This window comes from Lepisosteus oculatus, chromosome 7, assembly GCF_040954835.1.
Source record: "Lepisosteus oculatus isolate fLepOcu1 chromosome 7, fLepOcu1.hap2, whole genome shotgun sequence".
NCBI classification, from domain to species: domain Eukaryota; kingdom Metazoa; phylum Chordata; class Actinopteri; order Semionotiformes; family Lepisosteidae; genus Lepisosteus; species Lepisosteus oculatus.
The window spans coordinates 22519006-22534067 of NC_090702.1; the positions used below are offsets into that span (position 1 = coordinate 22519006).

The 15062-nt window shown below is 35.4% G+C and overlaps 1 protein-coding gene across 1 annotated transcript in view; it reads right to left on the reverse strand.

Annotated features, from left to right (window-relative positions):
- The window catches only part of tph2 (tryptophan hydroxylase 2 (tryptophan 5-monooxygenase)), a 50289-nt gene extending 37131 nt beyond the window's left edge, over nucleotides 1–13158 (reverse strand). The window contains exons 1-4 of the mRNA XM_006633525.3: nucleotides 12995–13158; nucleotides 11586–11708; nucleotides 6637–6820; nucleotides 1076–1176 (exon numbers count right to left, since the gene is read on the reverse strand). Of these exons, the coding sequence (XP_006633588.1) occupies nucleotides 1076–1176; nucleotides 6637–6820; nucleotides 11586–11708; nucleotides 12995–13096 (510 nt within the window). The 5' untranslated portion in view covers nucleotides 13097–13158. The remainder of the gene's footprint in view (nucleotides 1–1075; nucleotides 1177–6636; nucleotides 6821–11585; nucleotides 11709–12994) is intronic.
- Nucleotides 13159–15062: the final 1904 nt, after the last annotated feature.

Genomic DNA, 15062 nt, shown 5'->3' on the forward strand with positions numbered 1-15062 from the left:
AGAGATGGTTTCCGTAGTAACCATTATAACTGATTTCATCATTTCAAATAAAATGGAGAATTTTCTTAACATGGAACCAAGGGAAATTAAGTAAGTATTAAAATAATCAATATTTAATATTGATTATCTAATTTGCACTAATGTTAAGATATTGTGCACTAGACAATTAACATTTTCACAGAGGTCTCTGAATCTAAATGTTAACATGTTTTTATGTTTACCTACAGTATACTGACATAAGCAATCCTTTTAATAAATACCTGCTATCTCACTGATTATACAGTAAGATCTAAATAAAAAAGTATCTCAAAATAGTCAGGATGGTTATATAAATTATCTGATTTTATTAGAATTAATTTTCACATTCATTACATAAATTATGTTATCATCAACAAGAACTCATCATTTTGGATAAACTATTTTCACTAACTTAATTTAAAACAAGTCCTATTTGTTAAAATGATTTGTTCAGAAACTATGCATATTAGGTTAAATCTAAAGAAATATTTTGCCATGGCCTCAGTTGAAGGTACTGTAAATGCAGCCTTTCAGCCCATTTCTAGTATGTTCTAAGTAAAGTTAATTTTTCATAGCACCAAGTTCTTCATTTTCCAAATCATTTACCAATGAATATCAAAAGGGAAATTCCTGTTCTGTGATGTGACAGATTTTGCCAGCAGCTTTTGATCATCCACTTTGAATTTCTGGGCATTTTTTGGGGTGAGAGTCTTAAAATGGTTCCGGTCTTACCTTCTGAGTGACAGCTGGAGTATAAAAGGGAGAGTAAGGACTTAAAATTGTACATCAACCAATACAGAATCACAGTGACACATACAGCTTCTTAAAAGGGCTGTATTCTGTGTAATAAAGAAAAACACATAAGTACAGTAAATGCAAGGATAAGTGTACAAATAATGTTAAAATGGGTGAAAAGAAATGATCTTGTTAAAAAGCATTGGTGAAAATCCTGCACTTCTCCCTTATGCATTTTCTGATGCACTTATGGTTTGTGTCCATGTTCTATTAATATAGTTCACATTTCATGCGGTACTTTCATGAAGGCTAATATACTTACAGGATGATCAGCGTCCAGTTCTGATCCATACATCAGCACCCGGTGAGAACATTGATCGAGCTCTGAAATCTTCCTTGGAAACCATGGCACGCCATCAAGCTCTGTTAATTAAGATGCACAGTAGTATCATAAAACAATGCCCATGGCTAAGGTTGTGTTGTGTGGTCCCTTTTTCCTAAGTTTCTTATTTGCTTGCAACGCTTCCTTTTAACACACAAAAATACTTTGTGATAGAATCTGAAGGCAAAAAGGCCCTAAAGCTGGTTTATCCTGATTTGTTGCCGAACGTTCGTGAAGGTTCATATTTTCAGTTAGGTCATGTTATGACATTGCTGTTTATGTAAAAAAAAAGTTCAAATAATTCAGATTTTTAAATCCATAATAACTTAAATAATAGCACCTCTTTGCTTGTTCTTTTTTGTTAATACAATGCTTTTATTTTATGAAAATCTATGTGAACTGGTAGCAAAAAGAGTGATACCAGAAAAGAACACTTTCTATAAGAAACCAGTCAAGTATTCATTGGACTACAGGCACATATGTAACAAGAAAGAGATATAAGTGGTGGTATGTGATGGTAGAATTAACATACTTATCATAAACTAAACATATTAAAAGAAGGAAAGTTTTATCAAAGCAATGCTGTATTACTTGCTGTATTATTGTTCATTTCACATTATGAAAAAACAATACGACCAGAACAGATGTTTGAACCTGAAAATAGAAGCTATACCGGTCAAAATATAATATGGTTCATATCTCTCACCTCTAATATATCTGATCACTTTCTTTGGTACAAGAACCAAAAACAAAACTCAAAGAAATGCCAAACTGTTTTAACAAGAACCATTTGGTTTCCTTTTCAGGATGGGTATTTGGGCAGCTCTGAACAAGAAACACACTCTGACACAAGGATGAGCAAAAAGACTCTCAAGTGCTTTGTTCACTCTTAAAATTAATTCAGACTTCTCACAACCATACTTGGAGCTGAAATCCCAGACTGAACTTTCCAAACTCACTCCTACTAACTAAAATATCTCTATATAGAAGTCAATGTCCACATTCCCTACCATTTCCAATTAATTCTTTACAATCAGAGAGAATTCTTATTAAGAGTTTTTGGACTGTTTTGAAGTTGTCAATTATCAAAATATCCAAACCTTGTTCCTCTCATAAAATAAAATTGTGAAAAATAATGCCATGGATTAATAATGAAATATGATCAAAGGATTCCCAGCTGAAATCAGACTTTAGGTGAAAGTTATAGCTGAAAGTTATAATATACCATTCGTATTAGTATAAAGGAAATAACTTCAGTTGTTACAGAACATTCGATTTTTCCTTTAATACTAGTTACACGAAAGAACCATTAGTGCAAAGGACTGATCATTTGTAAAAATGTCACCACAGGCCAGTCTCGAACATGACATTCTAAGTCAGTCCCCTCTCCTGAAGGGACATAGTGCCTTGTAAAAGTATTCAGACCATTGCACAATGTTCACATTTTGTTATTAAAAAGCTCATTATACTATGAAGTAGCAATTAATATTCGTTAAATACACAACCTACTCCACACTCAAAGCAAAAGCAAAAATAAAGAAGTAAATGGAAAAATGAATGAAAAAAATGGAAAGGTTATGATTGCCAAAGTGTTCCAATTCTACACAGTGAGTTGAGTGGCCTCTATCTATAGCTGTAATGGTGGTTCACATCATTACAAAATAAACTGTGTATACCTACAGTATCTCTGTAAGTTCACTCAGACAGGTATTGAATTCAACAATTCAGAGTAAGAAGACCTTTAATACTGTATCTCTTTACAAATGGAGAAGTCAACCATTTTTTTTTGTTTGTGCCTGTTCAGTTTTGCCTCCAAACTGAACAGGCACACAAGAAAGAAACTGCTGAAAGATGCCACTGTGAAGCCAATAGAGACATTAAAAGAGTTACAGCATTAAGTGGCAGATAAAGTCAACACTATCCTGCTCTCTCTACAAAGGTCTCCAAAACAGGCTTGTATGGAACTAAAAAAAAATCTCACAATCCACACAGATTTTGCACCAAAACACCTATGTGATACTACAACCATGTCAAAACCTTTTTGGTCTACTCTAAATGCAAAGTGTTACAACTGGGGGATGCTCAACATAGTGCATCACTGAGTCAACATCATCCCCAGTGTCAAGCCAAGTGGTGGCAGCATTATATTATTGTCCTGCCTCTCATCATCAGGAACTGGGAAACTTGTCAAGACTGACGGGAACATATATGGAGCAAAGTACTGGGAAATCTTAAGAGAAAACCTGCATCAAACCTATACTGTAACTAGGAAAATAATACACCTTTTAGCATGATCCAAAGCACAAGACCAGAACTACAGTTACACTGAAGTGTCTTAAGAATAAGAGAGTGAATGTACTTGAGTGGCACATGTAAAGGTCTGACTTCAATCCTATTGAAAATTCTGTGTAAAGACTTGAAAACTATTGTTCATAAGTGATCCCAAAGTAACTTGAGAGATCTTAAGCGAATCTGCCAAGGAAACAACGGGTAGGAAGAAGAATCATAGTTGAGTGAGCATTAACAACAGATAGACTATAGTGAACAGAGAACAAAGATCAGCAAAACTGGATGGCCTCTGTGTCCTGAGAAAAGTGATACCACATTGGCTGGTGGGCACTATGTAATGAAAGGGAGACAAACTTGCTCCAGACAAACAAGCCACAATTAACAGTGCAGAAAGTAGCTTGCTGCCTAGAGAAAAGACCTTAGGGTTTGAGATACAGGTATGACTGTTAGAGAAATATAATAAACATTACAATCAGTACAGTATGTAAAAGTAGGGAGTAATAATATAAAATTGTTATATATAATAATAATAACAATATAAATAATGACATGTTGGCATTGCAATAATAATTAAGAATTTTAAAAACCAATACTCCTTCAGACGAGGAGTGATTTCCAAATAATTAACAATATAATGATCAAGCATGCCATCATCTATAATAACCAAGCTGTGCTTTTTAAGAGCTGGCAAATCTGCTGTACTTGTACTGACTTGTTAATAAATAATACATACAGTAAATGCGAAGTAAAAGTCTTCTGCCTCGTTTTTTTTTTGCTTTCTGTAATAAGCTTTCCTCCTGTGCTGCAATCAACACATGGAAAGCAGTATAGTGACACTGTTACCCCAACTGAATTTTAATAATAATAAATTAACATGCAAATTCTCATTGTATCATACTTGGCTGTTTGTACTCGGATTTTGCATCACCTCAGATGAAGCACTAGCTGAGCAATAACCACCAGCTGCATTTAGTGGCATCTATCATAAGATCCACATCCTCTAGCATTTTCTTCTCTTATGGCATTTAATATAATTCTGCCAAATGCCAGCAGAAAGAAGGGAATATGTACTGTCAACCTTTTTAAATGTGAGACTTTCATTTAAATATATAGCAGGGAAATTCAAGAGTTTGATGGGAATTTCAGACTGAAAAGCTGAGTTGTGTGTAGCAGATGATGGAGCTGTGTGTCTCACTGTCTTAATCGTTCTCTGTGACTGCACCTCGTTGGATTTTAAAACACATTTTATGGGCCACATAGCCTTTGACTTGGCCTCACATTATTCCAAAGGAATTTATCTCACAGTAATGCAATCTTTACACAATGCAGTATGCCAAATTAGCCAAAATAACTGATCATACAGTATACTGACTTTTTTTCAAAATTAACTACTTGTGGCAATTGTGTCTGGATTTCATTCTTTTGTATGTTAACTCTAGAGGCCTTGCTACTGTAATAGAAGTGATAAATACAGTATTTTACAGTGCAGTTCAATATGTTATTTCACAATGATCACTACTATAAATTAAGTTAAACATAAGTCAAAGTTGTCTTTAATGATACTTTTTTCTAGTCTGGCATAGTGCATACAGTACATACAAAATGATTTAGCTAGATAAATGTTCTCTTTTCGATCTATTGCAAAAGTACAAGTACTAGTATAGAGATTTTATTTGTATTGATCTTTAAAGAATTAAAGCATAAAGACACACTTTCGACAGAATTAGTTATGAGAACATTTTTCCTATAAGGAATATAAGAATATACAGTAGCTGTGTTTATTTGGAAACCTAGAAAAACACATCACACTTTAGGATATTTTAGTAAAGGGAATTACATTTTAAACATTAAAAATGAATGGATAGAAGAGATTTGATATGCACAGAAATAATAGGTGAAATAGCTCTCACACATTTTTTGAGAAAACACATTAAAATGACCAATACACTAATTTTCTCACAATTCTAAGAGCACACTAAGATATCACCTTATTATTTTTGATCTTAATCGTGCAAAAGTATATTTGCTAATTTATTATTCGTTAATTGGATTAAATATATAAAAAATAAAATCATTTTAAATCATTATTTTTAGAATGGTTAAATGGAACATGTAGAAAAATCAGTGTTCTTTTATTTAAACGACAAAAATCAGGTCATCTTCCATTTACTAAATTAATGATAACTATAATTTCATTAATAATGCTAAGTGAAATGAAGATATTTTGTAAACATCTATTTGTAAAAATAATTCCTCTAATACACTGATCTTTCCTGTGTAATATTGTATTTGTTACACATACATTGCAATTAATTTGTCTTGCTATTTGATTTCATACTTTCATTTTGGTAATGAAACAAGTCATCTAAGTCACTATGTACAAAAGCTAAAATGTTCATGTTGACATTTTATACAGTATAAAGACTGTATTACATGGCAGAGTCTTGACTATAGAACTCTTGTATTAGTAGAACCTTTGTACCACTGTATATTTTCACTCAGTACTGAATTGCAGTAACTGCTATACCATATCAATTTTGATCTTTTGAATTTCTGATTCAATATGCAGGGATTATTTATTTAAACCCCGAAGTGAAAATGAAATCACGTTTTAATACTTCTTTGGCCCAAGCACGAGATTTGCATATGCAAAGCTACCCATGGCTTCTCTCTGCTTTCCAGCCTGGGATAACAGAGGCAAAAATCAAGGACCTGGAACTACATCCATGTTCAATCTTTCATTAAGCCAACTGGCACGGCCATTTGATGAGATTTCATACTCGAAATGAAATCAAATTGTGAAGTGAAGCTATTTTTAGCTGCAGTGGGCATGTGTGTTAAAAGTATGTAACTCTAGCCCTTGGGCCTGCGTTGCTGCTTACAGCAGAAATCATAGATCAAACATACCTAACAAAAGGTTTTGAAAACACCCCTTTATACAGAAATATGCCATCAGAATCACATAGGCACAAGCAAGAAGCAGCATATACCCTACCATCAGGGGAATTCGTAATTTACAAAGCATAATTTCAGGAATCAGGGGAACTTTCAAAGTATTTTTATGAAAAAATATAAATCCAAAAATCAGAGGTAAAAAAAGAACCACAATAAATATGTTTAAACCCAGTTACTCTTTTAGGTCTGTATTCAGGCAGTTAAAAAAAACAACCTTTGCAGTATGATTTATGAGAAAACAACCATTATCAGCTCACCTTCCTCTTCAGTCCAAACATTGTCAGGTGGGTTAAGAGAGATAATGTTAACGTGAAGCTTCAGAAGTTGAACCAGCTCATTAAATTCTTTTTTAGTGCAGTTACAGTCAGCATAGATCTCCACTTCCGAGTTTCTTCGCTTGGATTTGCGTGATTCAATATGAACCAGATTCACGTGTTTTTCCTGGGAATCAGAACAGAGACATGGTAAAGTTCTGTGACTAGAAAATGTGCAAGCACAATGGACAAAATAAATCTCTCCTTGCACCCTCAACCACCACAGACATATACAGTATATAAAAAGTGTTTTACAACACATACAGCTTTATAAAAAAATGAATAAAACCTACAAAAAATGCCATTAAAAATGATATAAGCCTAACATGACTTTGTGGAGCAGTGGTGGGTCCCTGGGTTCAATTCTTGATCTGGGATGCTATCTGTGTGGAGTTTGTATGTTCTCCCAAAGCTCATGCAGGTTTTCCCCGGGTGCTCCAGTTTCCTCTCTCAATCCAAAGACTTAATTGGCTTCTGGGAAAATTAGCCGTGGTGTGTGTGTGTGTGTGTTTGTGTCTGTGTGTGCTTTGCGATGGACTGGCTTCCTGTCCAGGCTGTATCCTGCCTTGTGCCAGTTGCCTGCCAGGAACAGCTCTGGCTCTCCTGCGACAATGAATTGGATGAAGCGGTTAGAAAATACATACATGGATGGATAACAAACTGCAAGAAAAAATATCTCAACCAGGAAGCAAAGGCCACAGAACTGCACTCACCCTGAACACAAAGCTAGTCATGTGGTCCACAGAGAAAAAACAACTCAGAAAAACCCTTGTGAACACAGGAAAGCATACACAAATCCAAACAGAAGATCATCCATCAGGGAGAAGAACCTAGGACACAGGGTGTCTGAGACACACCAGTGTGCTGCCCCCCCCACCCCACCCTCCCCAAAAAAATAAATGTAAAAAAAGTTCTTCTATTGAACGCATTTGCTGGTGAATATTTTATTAAAATATCTGCATCTGCCATATCTGTATTCTGAGAATGAGAAATATAGTTACAACTCCAGGCTTTTGGATTCCGTTCTGACTGCAGTCTCCTGTCTTTGTTGAGTTTGCGTGTCCTCATTCATGTTCGGCTGGGTTTTCAGAAAGTGATCTGGGTTCCTCACGTATAAGGGACTGCTCTATGTTGGGACTGTAGTAGCAGCCCCTATCTGCCACTAGAGGCTGTCAAAGGTCATCTTTTACAAGAGAAAGCTTTTGTTTTACTGGATGAATTGTATTGCCGGTTAAGTGCTTGAATGCACATTTTCCCATGGGAGTAGTCAGTGGTGACTTAGTGTATACAAAGGGCTTGCACAGGTGTGGTGGTGGTTAGAGAGCAATCTTAGCAGTGAAGAAGAGGACGACTGGCTTTTTTCTGTGTAGGATTGGTTAATACTGTACAATAAACACTTGTGCTTCTCAAAGTGTTGTTTGTCGTGAACTCTCATGTTCTTAGATCCTCAGGGCCACCTTATTAAATGGGGGTGGGGGTCTGTCCCAAGGTTAATTGGCTATGTTAAATTGTCCAGTTCATGTTAAGTGGAACTGGGTTCCCACCCTCATTTATCCTACTCTGTCAGGACTGGTTCTGACTTTCCTTTCAAGAATCCAAGAATGGAAATACATGATACTACAGAGAACATGTTTCTTTTTGTGCAACACCGCACAAGGATTTTCACTTTTTGGTGTCTGACAATGTATTAATACTTAATAAGCAGTATTAATACTACATGCATTTGTTATATGTAGTATTAATACACTTCTTTTTTCACCACAGTAATGGACCACTTTTGGAAAGTCTTTGATAGGTTTTCCTGCCCTTGACAGTAATAGATTTTCAAGTACCCCTCTTGAATGAATGCAAGGGACTATCACTGACCTATTTATTAATTTTATTTTCCCCTGAGAGTGACCTAAAAAAGACTGATCTTAATAAACAAGCAGGACAGGCAACTAATGCCAGAGCTAACTGAAAGTGCATTAAAATATAAGGATTTATTTATCTTAAACAGCATATAATGTGCATTTTAAAAGTATATTTAAGGCAAAATGTCTATAGCACGATTGCTGAAAAGAATGCGTGTATAAATACTCAAATTCAAACATAGCCACCATTGTAATTATTAATTTGAATTGGGATAACTGATCCTTGAATATGTTAAACACCAAAAAGATTTGTGATATATTACACAATTGTTCGATCTTTTCTATAAAATCCTATAGTCCTATATATATATATTATGTCAATATTTATTTATTAAATGGATAGAGTTCAGTATCATTTCCTTCAATTCTAAGTTTGGAAGAAACCTGCTAAAGGGTGATTTGATGTAAATTATTTGTTATTCTAGAACCATATTCACAAGGTATACTGGCTGTGCAGCAGTTGCTGTAGCATAAAGCAAAAGTAAATATTAGTAAATAAGATGTAGATACATAGCTGTTATTTTTGCTGTGGCTGTTTTTTCATATTCAGTCAGAAAATACAATTTACTCCTCAGTCTCAGTCTTCTCATCAGAATAGAAGATGGGTCTTATAGCCTGGAAAGTGAGGACTTGAACTTTGGCTATCAGATTGTGTATGGATGCTTCTTGTTGGCTCATTATAGGCAGTGCTGCTGAGGTTGGTAGGTTGGAGCAAGTTATCATTTCCCAATCAAGACGATCACTGAGTACATACAGTATGTACATCAATGCCTTGAGAATGTTTATGCCTTGAGAATGAAGTATCCTGAGTCTCCAACAGTAATACATCAGGATTATTGGTTGCTGTTAGTGTGGCAGTGTAGGTGCCTTCAGGTGTGATGAAAATGAAATGGCAGTTCCGAGTAAAAAATTCATAACTCATATTATGACTCAAATAAAACAGCAATGAAAAATGGCTACAATTTTTTCCCTGAACAAAAGTCTAAATACTGTTTTTTTTCTATGGAATGCAGATTGCACACTTAGTGCTTCGAAACGTTACAAAAACAGGAGGAAAAAATAAAATTAACATATACTGTATATATTTATATATGCTACCTGTCTCTGCTACATTTGTCTCTAAAGAATGCTCAGCAGCTAATATGTTGTGTTTCTTCTTTCAGTGTGGAGTTTACCTTTACTCGTTCCTTTGCAGTCAATGCACAAACGCAGTGCAAATTTATTATGTTGCAGTATTTCATTTTCAAGTTTAAAATACACACACTGTACTGTAGCTCTTGAAATGAAATGGCAAAACATAGCTTCAGGCTGAGGAGTTTATTGTACACTACTGTATGAATAGGAACAATGCATGTCCTATCCGTTTCATGCTCTCCTGGTCACTACACAGTCTTTGCTCTTAATTTGACCAAAAACTTGTACACCCTTTTGACTCGCTTCAAACAGTCCTTGGCCTGCTTCTAAATGGATGGGTCTTCTACTGTTTAGGTTCTGAATAAAAAAAAATAATATAATCACATATAATACATCAGGTACCAACTTAGGAAAAAGCTTACTTTTCTTTAACAGCGTTTTTAAATGCTGACATTGTACAGTATGTATGTAAGAAGAATTTCGCCTTTAGCCTACTAGCAGGGGAACCTGAAGTGAACCTCCCTCCACACACAAAAAGTCATACATTGCAACAAAGAAACATCTTCTCTGTGTTCTCATTAACAAATAACTACATTAATACCCTCACACAGCATTCATGTACCAATGGTACATGTCTGTAGCAAATAAAAAACTCATTTGTTCTAGTAATTAATCTTTTTTGTTCTTAAGTTAGACACTGCTTATTTTATTTCTGAAAATGGAACGAATTATTAAAATATATTGAAATGAATTAATAACGTTTAAATGAAAGCTCACATAATACTGTACATTCAATAATAATAATTATCAATATTTTTAATGTTTTTAAATAAGAGTGTCTTACTGTATTCCGTTTTGTAATGCTGGATTTGCAATTGGTAGTAAATTGATTCTGCCCCTACAAAGATTAATTAGTCAAGCGCGCATAAAGTCATTACAAAAAAACATCTTATGAGGCTCGCTTTACAAATAATTAACTGCTGGACTACACTTGTGGCAAATGTTAATCAAACAGCATATCAGTAAAGTTAAATCTGTCACAAAAACAACTCTTATAGGTCCATAATTTATACTATTTATGATAAGAAAGCTTGTTTTCTCTTTCAGCCTGCTGTACCTTATGTGAATAACATCATCCTGTGCGCTTTATGAAGCAACAGTAAGATGATAAATGTAGAATGCCAAAGCAGCGTACAGGAACAAAAATCTGAAAATGGATTTTGAAGAACTTTGAAAATCAGGCAGTAGTGGGGAGTACTGATGAGAGGTCAGACTTACAGCATAACAGGAGGATCAGGGGTTCAAATCTCACTTATACTACTACAATACCTTTGAGTAAGATACTTCACCTGAAGAACAAAATACCCATCTGAATCAGGGGGTACAAATCTAATTTGATTTGGACTGGTTTGGTTATAAGCAAAAAGACAGTAGCAGTAAGATCAAATGACAAGTTCAGCCATGTAACAAACTAGTGAATACTTAATTTAAGTGACACAATATGTTGACCAATATCAAAAGAATTACAACTGATGTATGTGGAAGGCATTTCCACTATTTAAGTTTGAATCATTACTGTCTTTCTGAGCAAAAGTACACATTCTCTAGTCACCATGAGCATTCACCATCACATGGGTTGAAAGAAATACCTGCAATTTATCAACTCACTAGAAATAAATCAAGATTTTAGACATTTATAAAACACATAAGTGTAATGTAATACACAAACATTTTAACGTTAAGTTGTTAAACGTTAAACATTAGTTGTGTTCATGACATTACACAGCCATTGATATTCCATTAAATAAGAGAAAGGTGCACTGAACTTCACAAAGCAGAACATACCTGGAAGAGCCTGAGGGCTTTTACCAAGCAGCCAACTTCATTTTTTAAGGAAAACACAACAGCTGTCTTGCCTCCTTCATCCGCCTGGTTTTTTTCTTCAATTTTACTGAAAACAGTCCTGTTCTGTGTGAAAACAATAATGATTTTGTATAATATATTCAAGACATCTTATTGTGAGTTTATGATGATAACAGTAACATTACTGGTAAGAATTAGTTACATTTGTTACCTTGTCTTTCAGTGAAAACAAGCAAAATGTTTGCATTCTGATGACCCAGTTAACAGTCATTTCCTCATTACTGTATGGAGAAATATAAGGAGTCTTAACTTTTTAATCTCATTTTTTATCCAAAGTATGGTAAAAGTGATTCTTGGGGTCATTTCCATTAAATATTAAAACAAAACGCTCAGTATTTTTAAATGCTTAGCAACATGTGAAGCAAAAAACTTCATTACTAAACCAAGTCATGGTTTAGAATGCAAGATTTATACACTTGCTAATTCTTCAATTTATACGTATCCTAATAAGCACAAAGAAAAATAACATAAAATCATGATTCTGCATTCTGTGCATGAAGTTTAATGCATAAGACATTTTTTGTGGTGACACAATGAGCCTTTATGTAAAATATACTACTATCCTCAGTGAAGCTATTAAATGAACTATTCCCTAAATCGATGATTTTTTACACAGTAATGCCTTCTTACCAGGCAACCTAGAAAATACACATAGCTCAGAAAACACCTCAAAATATTGACAAACCTGCCTTGAATGAATGTTCTATTATGTCTCTCTACTAATATATATCATTATTGCAATGTATAGAAGAAGAAGAAAAATTTGATTGATTCATTGTGCAGTAACCTAAAATTTATATATTCTCGCCTTCTTTTCCATCAGCGAAGGCATTCTGGATTCATTCAATTTAGGAAAAGCAGCAGAATCCTGCAGAGGCGCCTGTTGGCTCTTCAAAGTATCAACACTGCCTCTCACAAAAGGCTGCCACACAGCAAAATGGCATATTATGTCTCACTTCAGCAAGTACAGAGAGGTTGCAAACTGAGCCCTAATGCCAGGAATTCATATTTTCTTTATCCGGCTTATTTGTTGCCTCAAATGTACAGAGGTAAAGATAAAGTGAAACTTTGAACAAATGTCCACTACATGATCCTAGCAGATGTGTACAAGAGCTCAGGGCAAGTACAGCCTAGTAGGCTGGAAGGAATTAATGCCTCACATATGTGATGGAAGCAAATGTCAGAATAGAACCTTCCAGTCATCCACCTGAAGTTGCCTTATGTTATAGAATCACCACACAGCATGTTACTTGTAGAAACCTTACTCAGTTATCCAAGTATAAAAAATATTTCTATTGCTTTGCCTCTAGAAAACAACATGAAATACTTACAGTTTGGTTTCCTAAATGGTGGTCATCAAACATAGCAGAATCCAAAGAGAGACCTCTCCTAGCCCAGTATTTGCTAGAGAACATCATCATGGCTGGTTGCATTGCAAAGGCAAATGAGTGAATTCCGCAATCCGAGTAGAACTGCTGGAGAAAACGTTGCTGAGGTGGGGTTTTGTTGCTTTGCCTCTTCTAAGAAATCTCCCTACTTTATATACTGTCAAACCTGATGCAGATAAGAAGACTCTCCTCTCTCCTCATTCAACAGGCACGCTGACAGATCTAATACGGACGCGTCTTTTTTGAAATATCAGTTCCTGATGTGTAAATAGGGACACCTTTAATGTTTTTTTTTCTTTGAATAGCCTCTGTGCTAATCTCTACTATCTACTGCATGGCAGTGCCAGTAAAGAGAAGCAGATAATTAGCTGCACAAAAACCACACAACAAAACAATCATGCATGGACATAAAGACATGTTTGGTAAGTGATGGTAGTATGCCCAGTTGCACTCTCACTTCTAAAACAGATTTCCCATGCTTGCAATTCTATTGCAAAATATCCATTCCTTAATTTACGGGATTTTAATATCTCAATATGGCATCTCCCCATCTAATCTATCCATTTTCTAAATGCTTTGTCCAGTTCAGGATCACAGGAGAGCCTGAGCCTAATCTGGGAAGCTACAGGTACAAGGCAGGACACACCCTGGACAGGACACCAGTCCACTGCAGGACACACGCAGACACACCAGGGCCAATTTTCCCAGAAGGCAATTAACCTACCAGTATTTCTTTGGACTGTGGGAGACAATGCACACAAACACAGGGGGAACATACTGTACAACATATATCCACACAGATAACACCCGAGGTCTGGAACTGAACCCAATTTTATGGGCTCCAAGAGTGGGAGGCAACAATGTCAACTGCTGCCACCCATCTCCCCAACCCCCCAAAAGAAATGTATAAAAACAGATCTTTAAAGTAGGAACACAATTTTATATACAATAGAATGACATAAAGTCCTGAGGAGTAATTTCAGTTGTCTCCTGTGACACTATTTCACTATCTGTGCTGTAGAGAATCTAGAAACAGTAATAAACTGGGAAATATGCTTACATTCATTTGATGTCACATGAAGAGTGTCAATGTAGTGTAAGAAAGGTCCTTCAATATCACACATAAGAAGGTAAGGAAGTTTACAGTCTAAAAACCCAGGAATTCCATAAAGCTATTTCTTCCAGTATGACATTTCTCCTCAACACACAGCTGGTTCCAGACTCCTACAATCCTAAACATAAGGAAGTGTCTCCTGTTTTCTGTCCTGAATGTTTCAAATGTCCTTGTCCTCCATCCTTTGTATTGCTACAGATCTTGAAGTGGTTCCTTGAGGTAACTTGGTCAATGTCTTTCGGGGTTACGAATAGCTGACACAACTCCTCAATAGTCTTCTGTTTTCCAGTATTTACTGTAGTTATCTGTCTGAGTTTAATTTTTCTTTCAGATGAGAAATTAGTCAGGTTGCTCTCATTTGTACTGTCACTAGAAGAGTAATACTAAAATTGAACAACATATTCCAAGTAAGGTCTAATTAATGAATCATATATATATATTACATTTTACAACTCTTTATTGTATAACCAAGCTCTTCATTGGCATTAGTTGTTCTGCTGCTATGTAATGCATTTATGTGTTATAAATGTAGTATGCTAGATCTATCCACATTGCATACAGTAAGTGAGCATAAGCCTTAGAACTAAGTATTTATTGATGTAAGCATACTGTAAATATAAGTAATATAAGTAAATATCCTTCCATCTAGCCATTTATTTTCTAGCCAATTAATCAAGTATAAGGCTACGGGGGACCCAGAGCATATCCCGGTAAGCAATGGTGGCAAGGTAAGATACACCCTGGATGGGACACCAGTCCATCGCAGGGCACACACAGACACACACTCACACAGGGGCCAGTTTTCCCAGGACCCAATTCATCTACCAGTATGTCTTTAGACAGTGGGAGGAAACCAAAGAGAACACGATGAGAACATGCAAACTCCACACACATAAA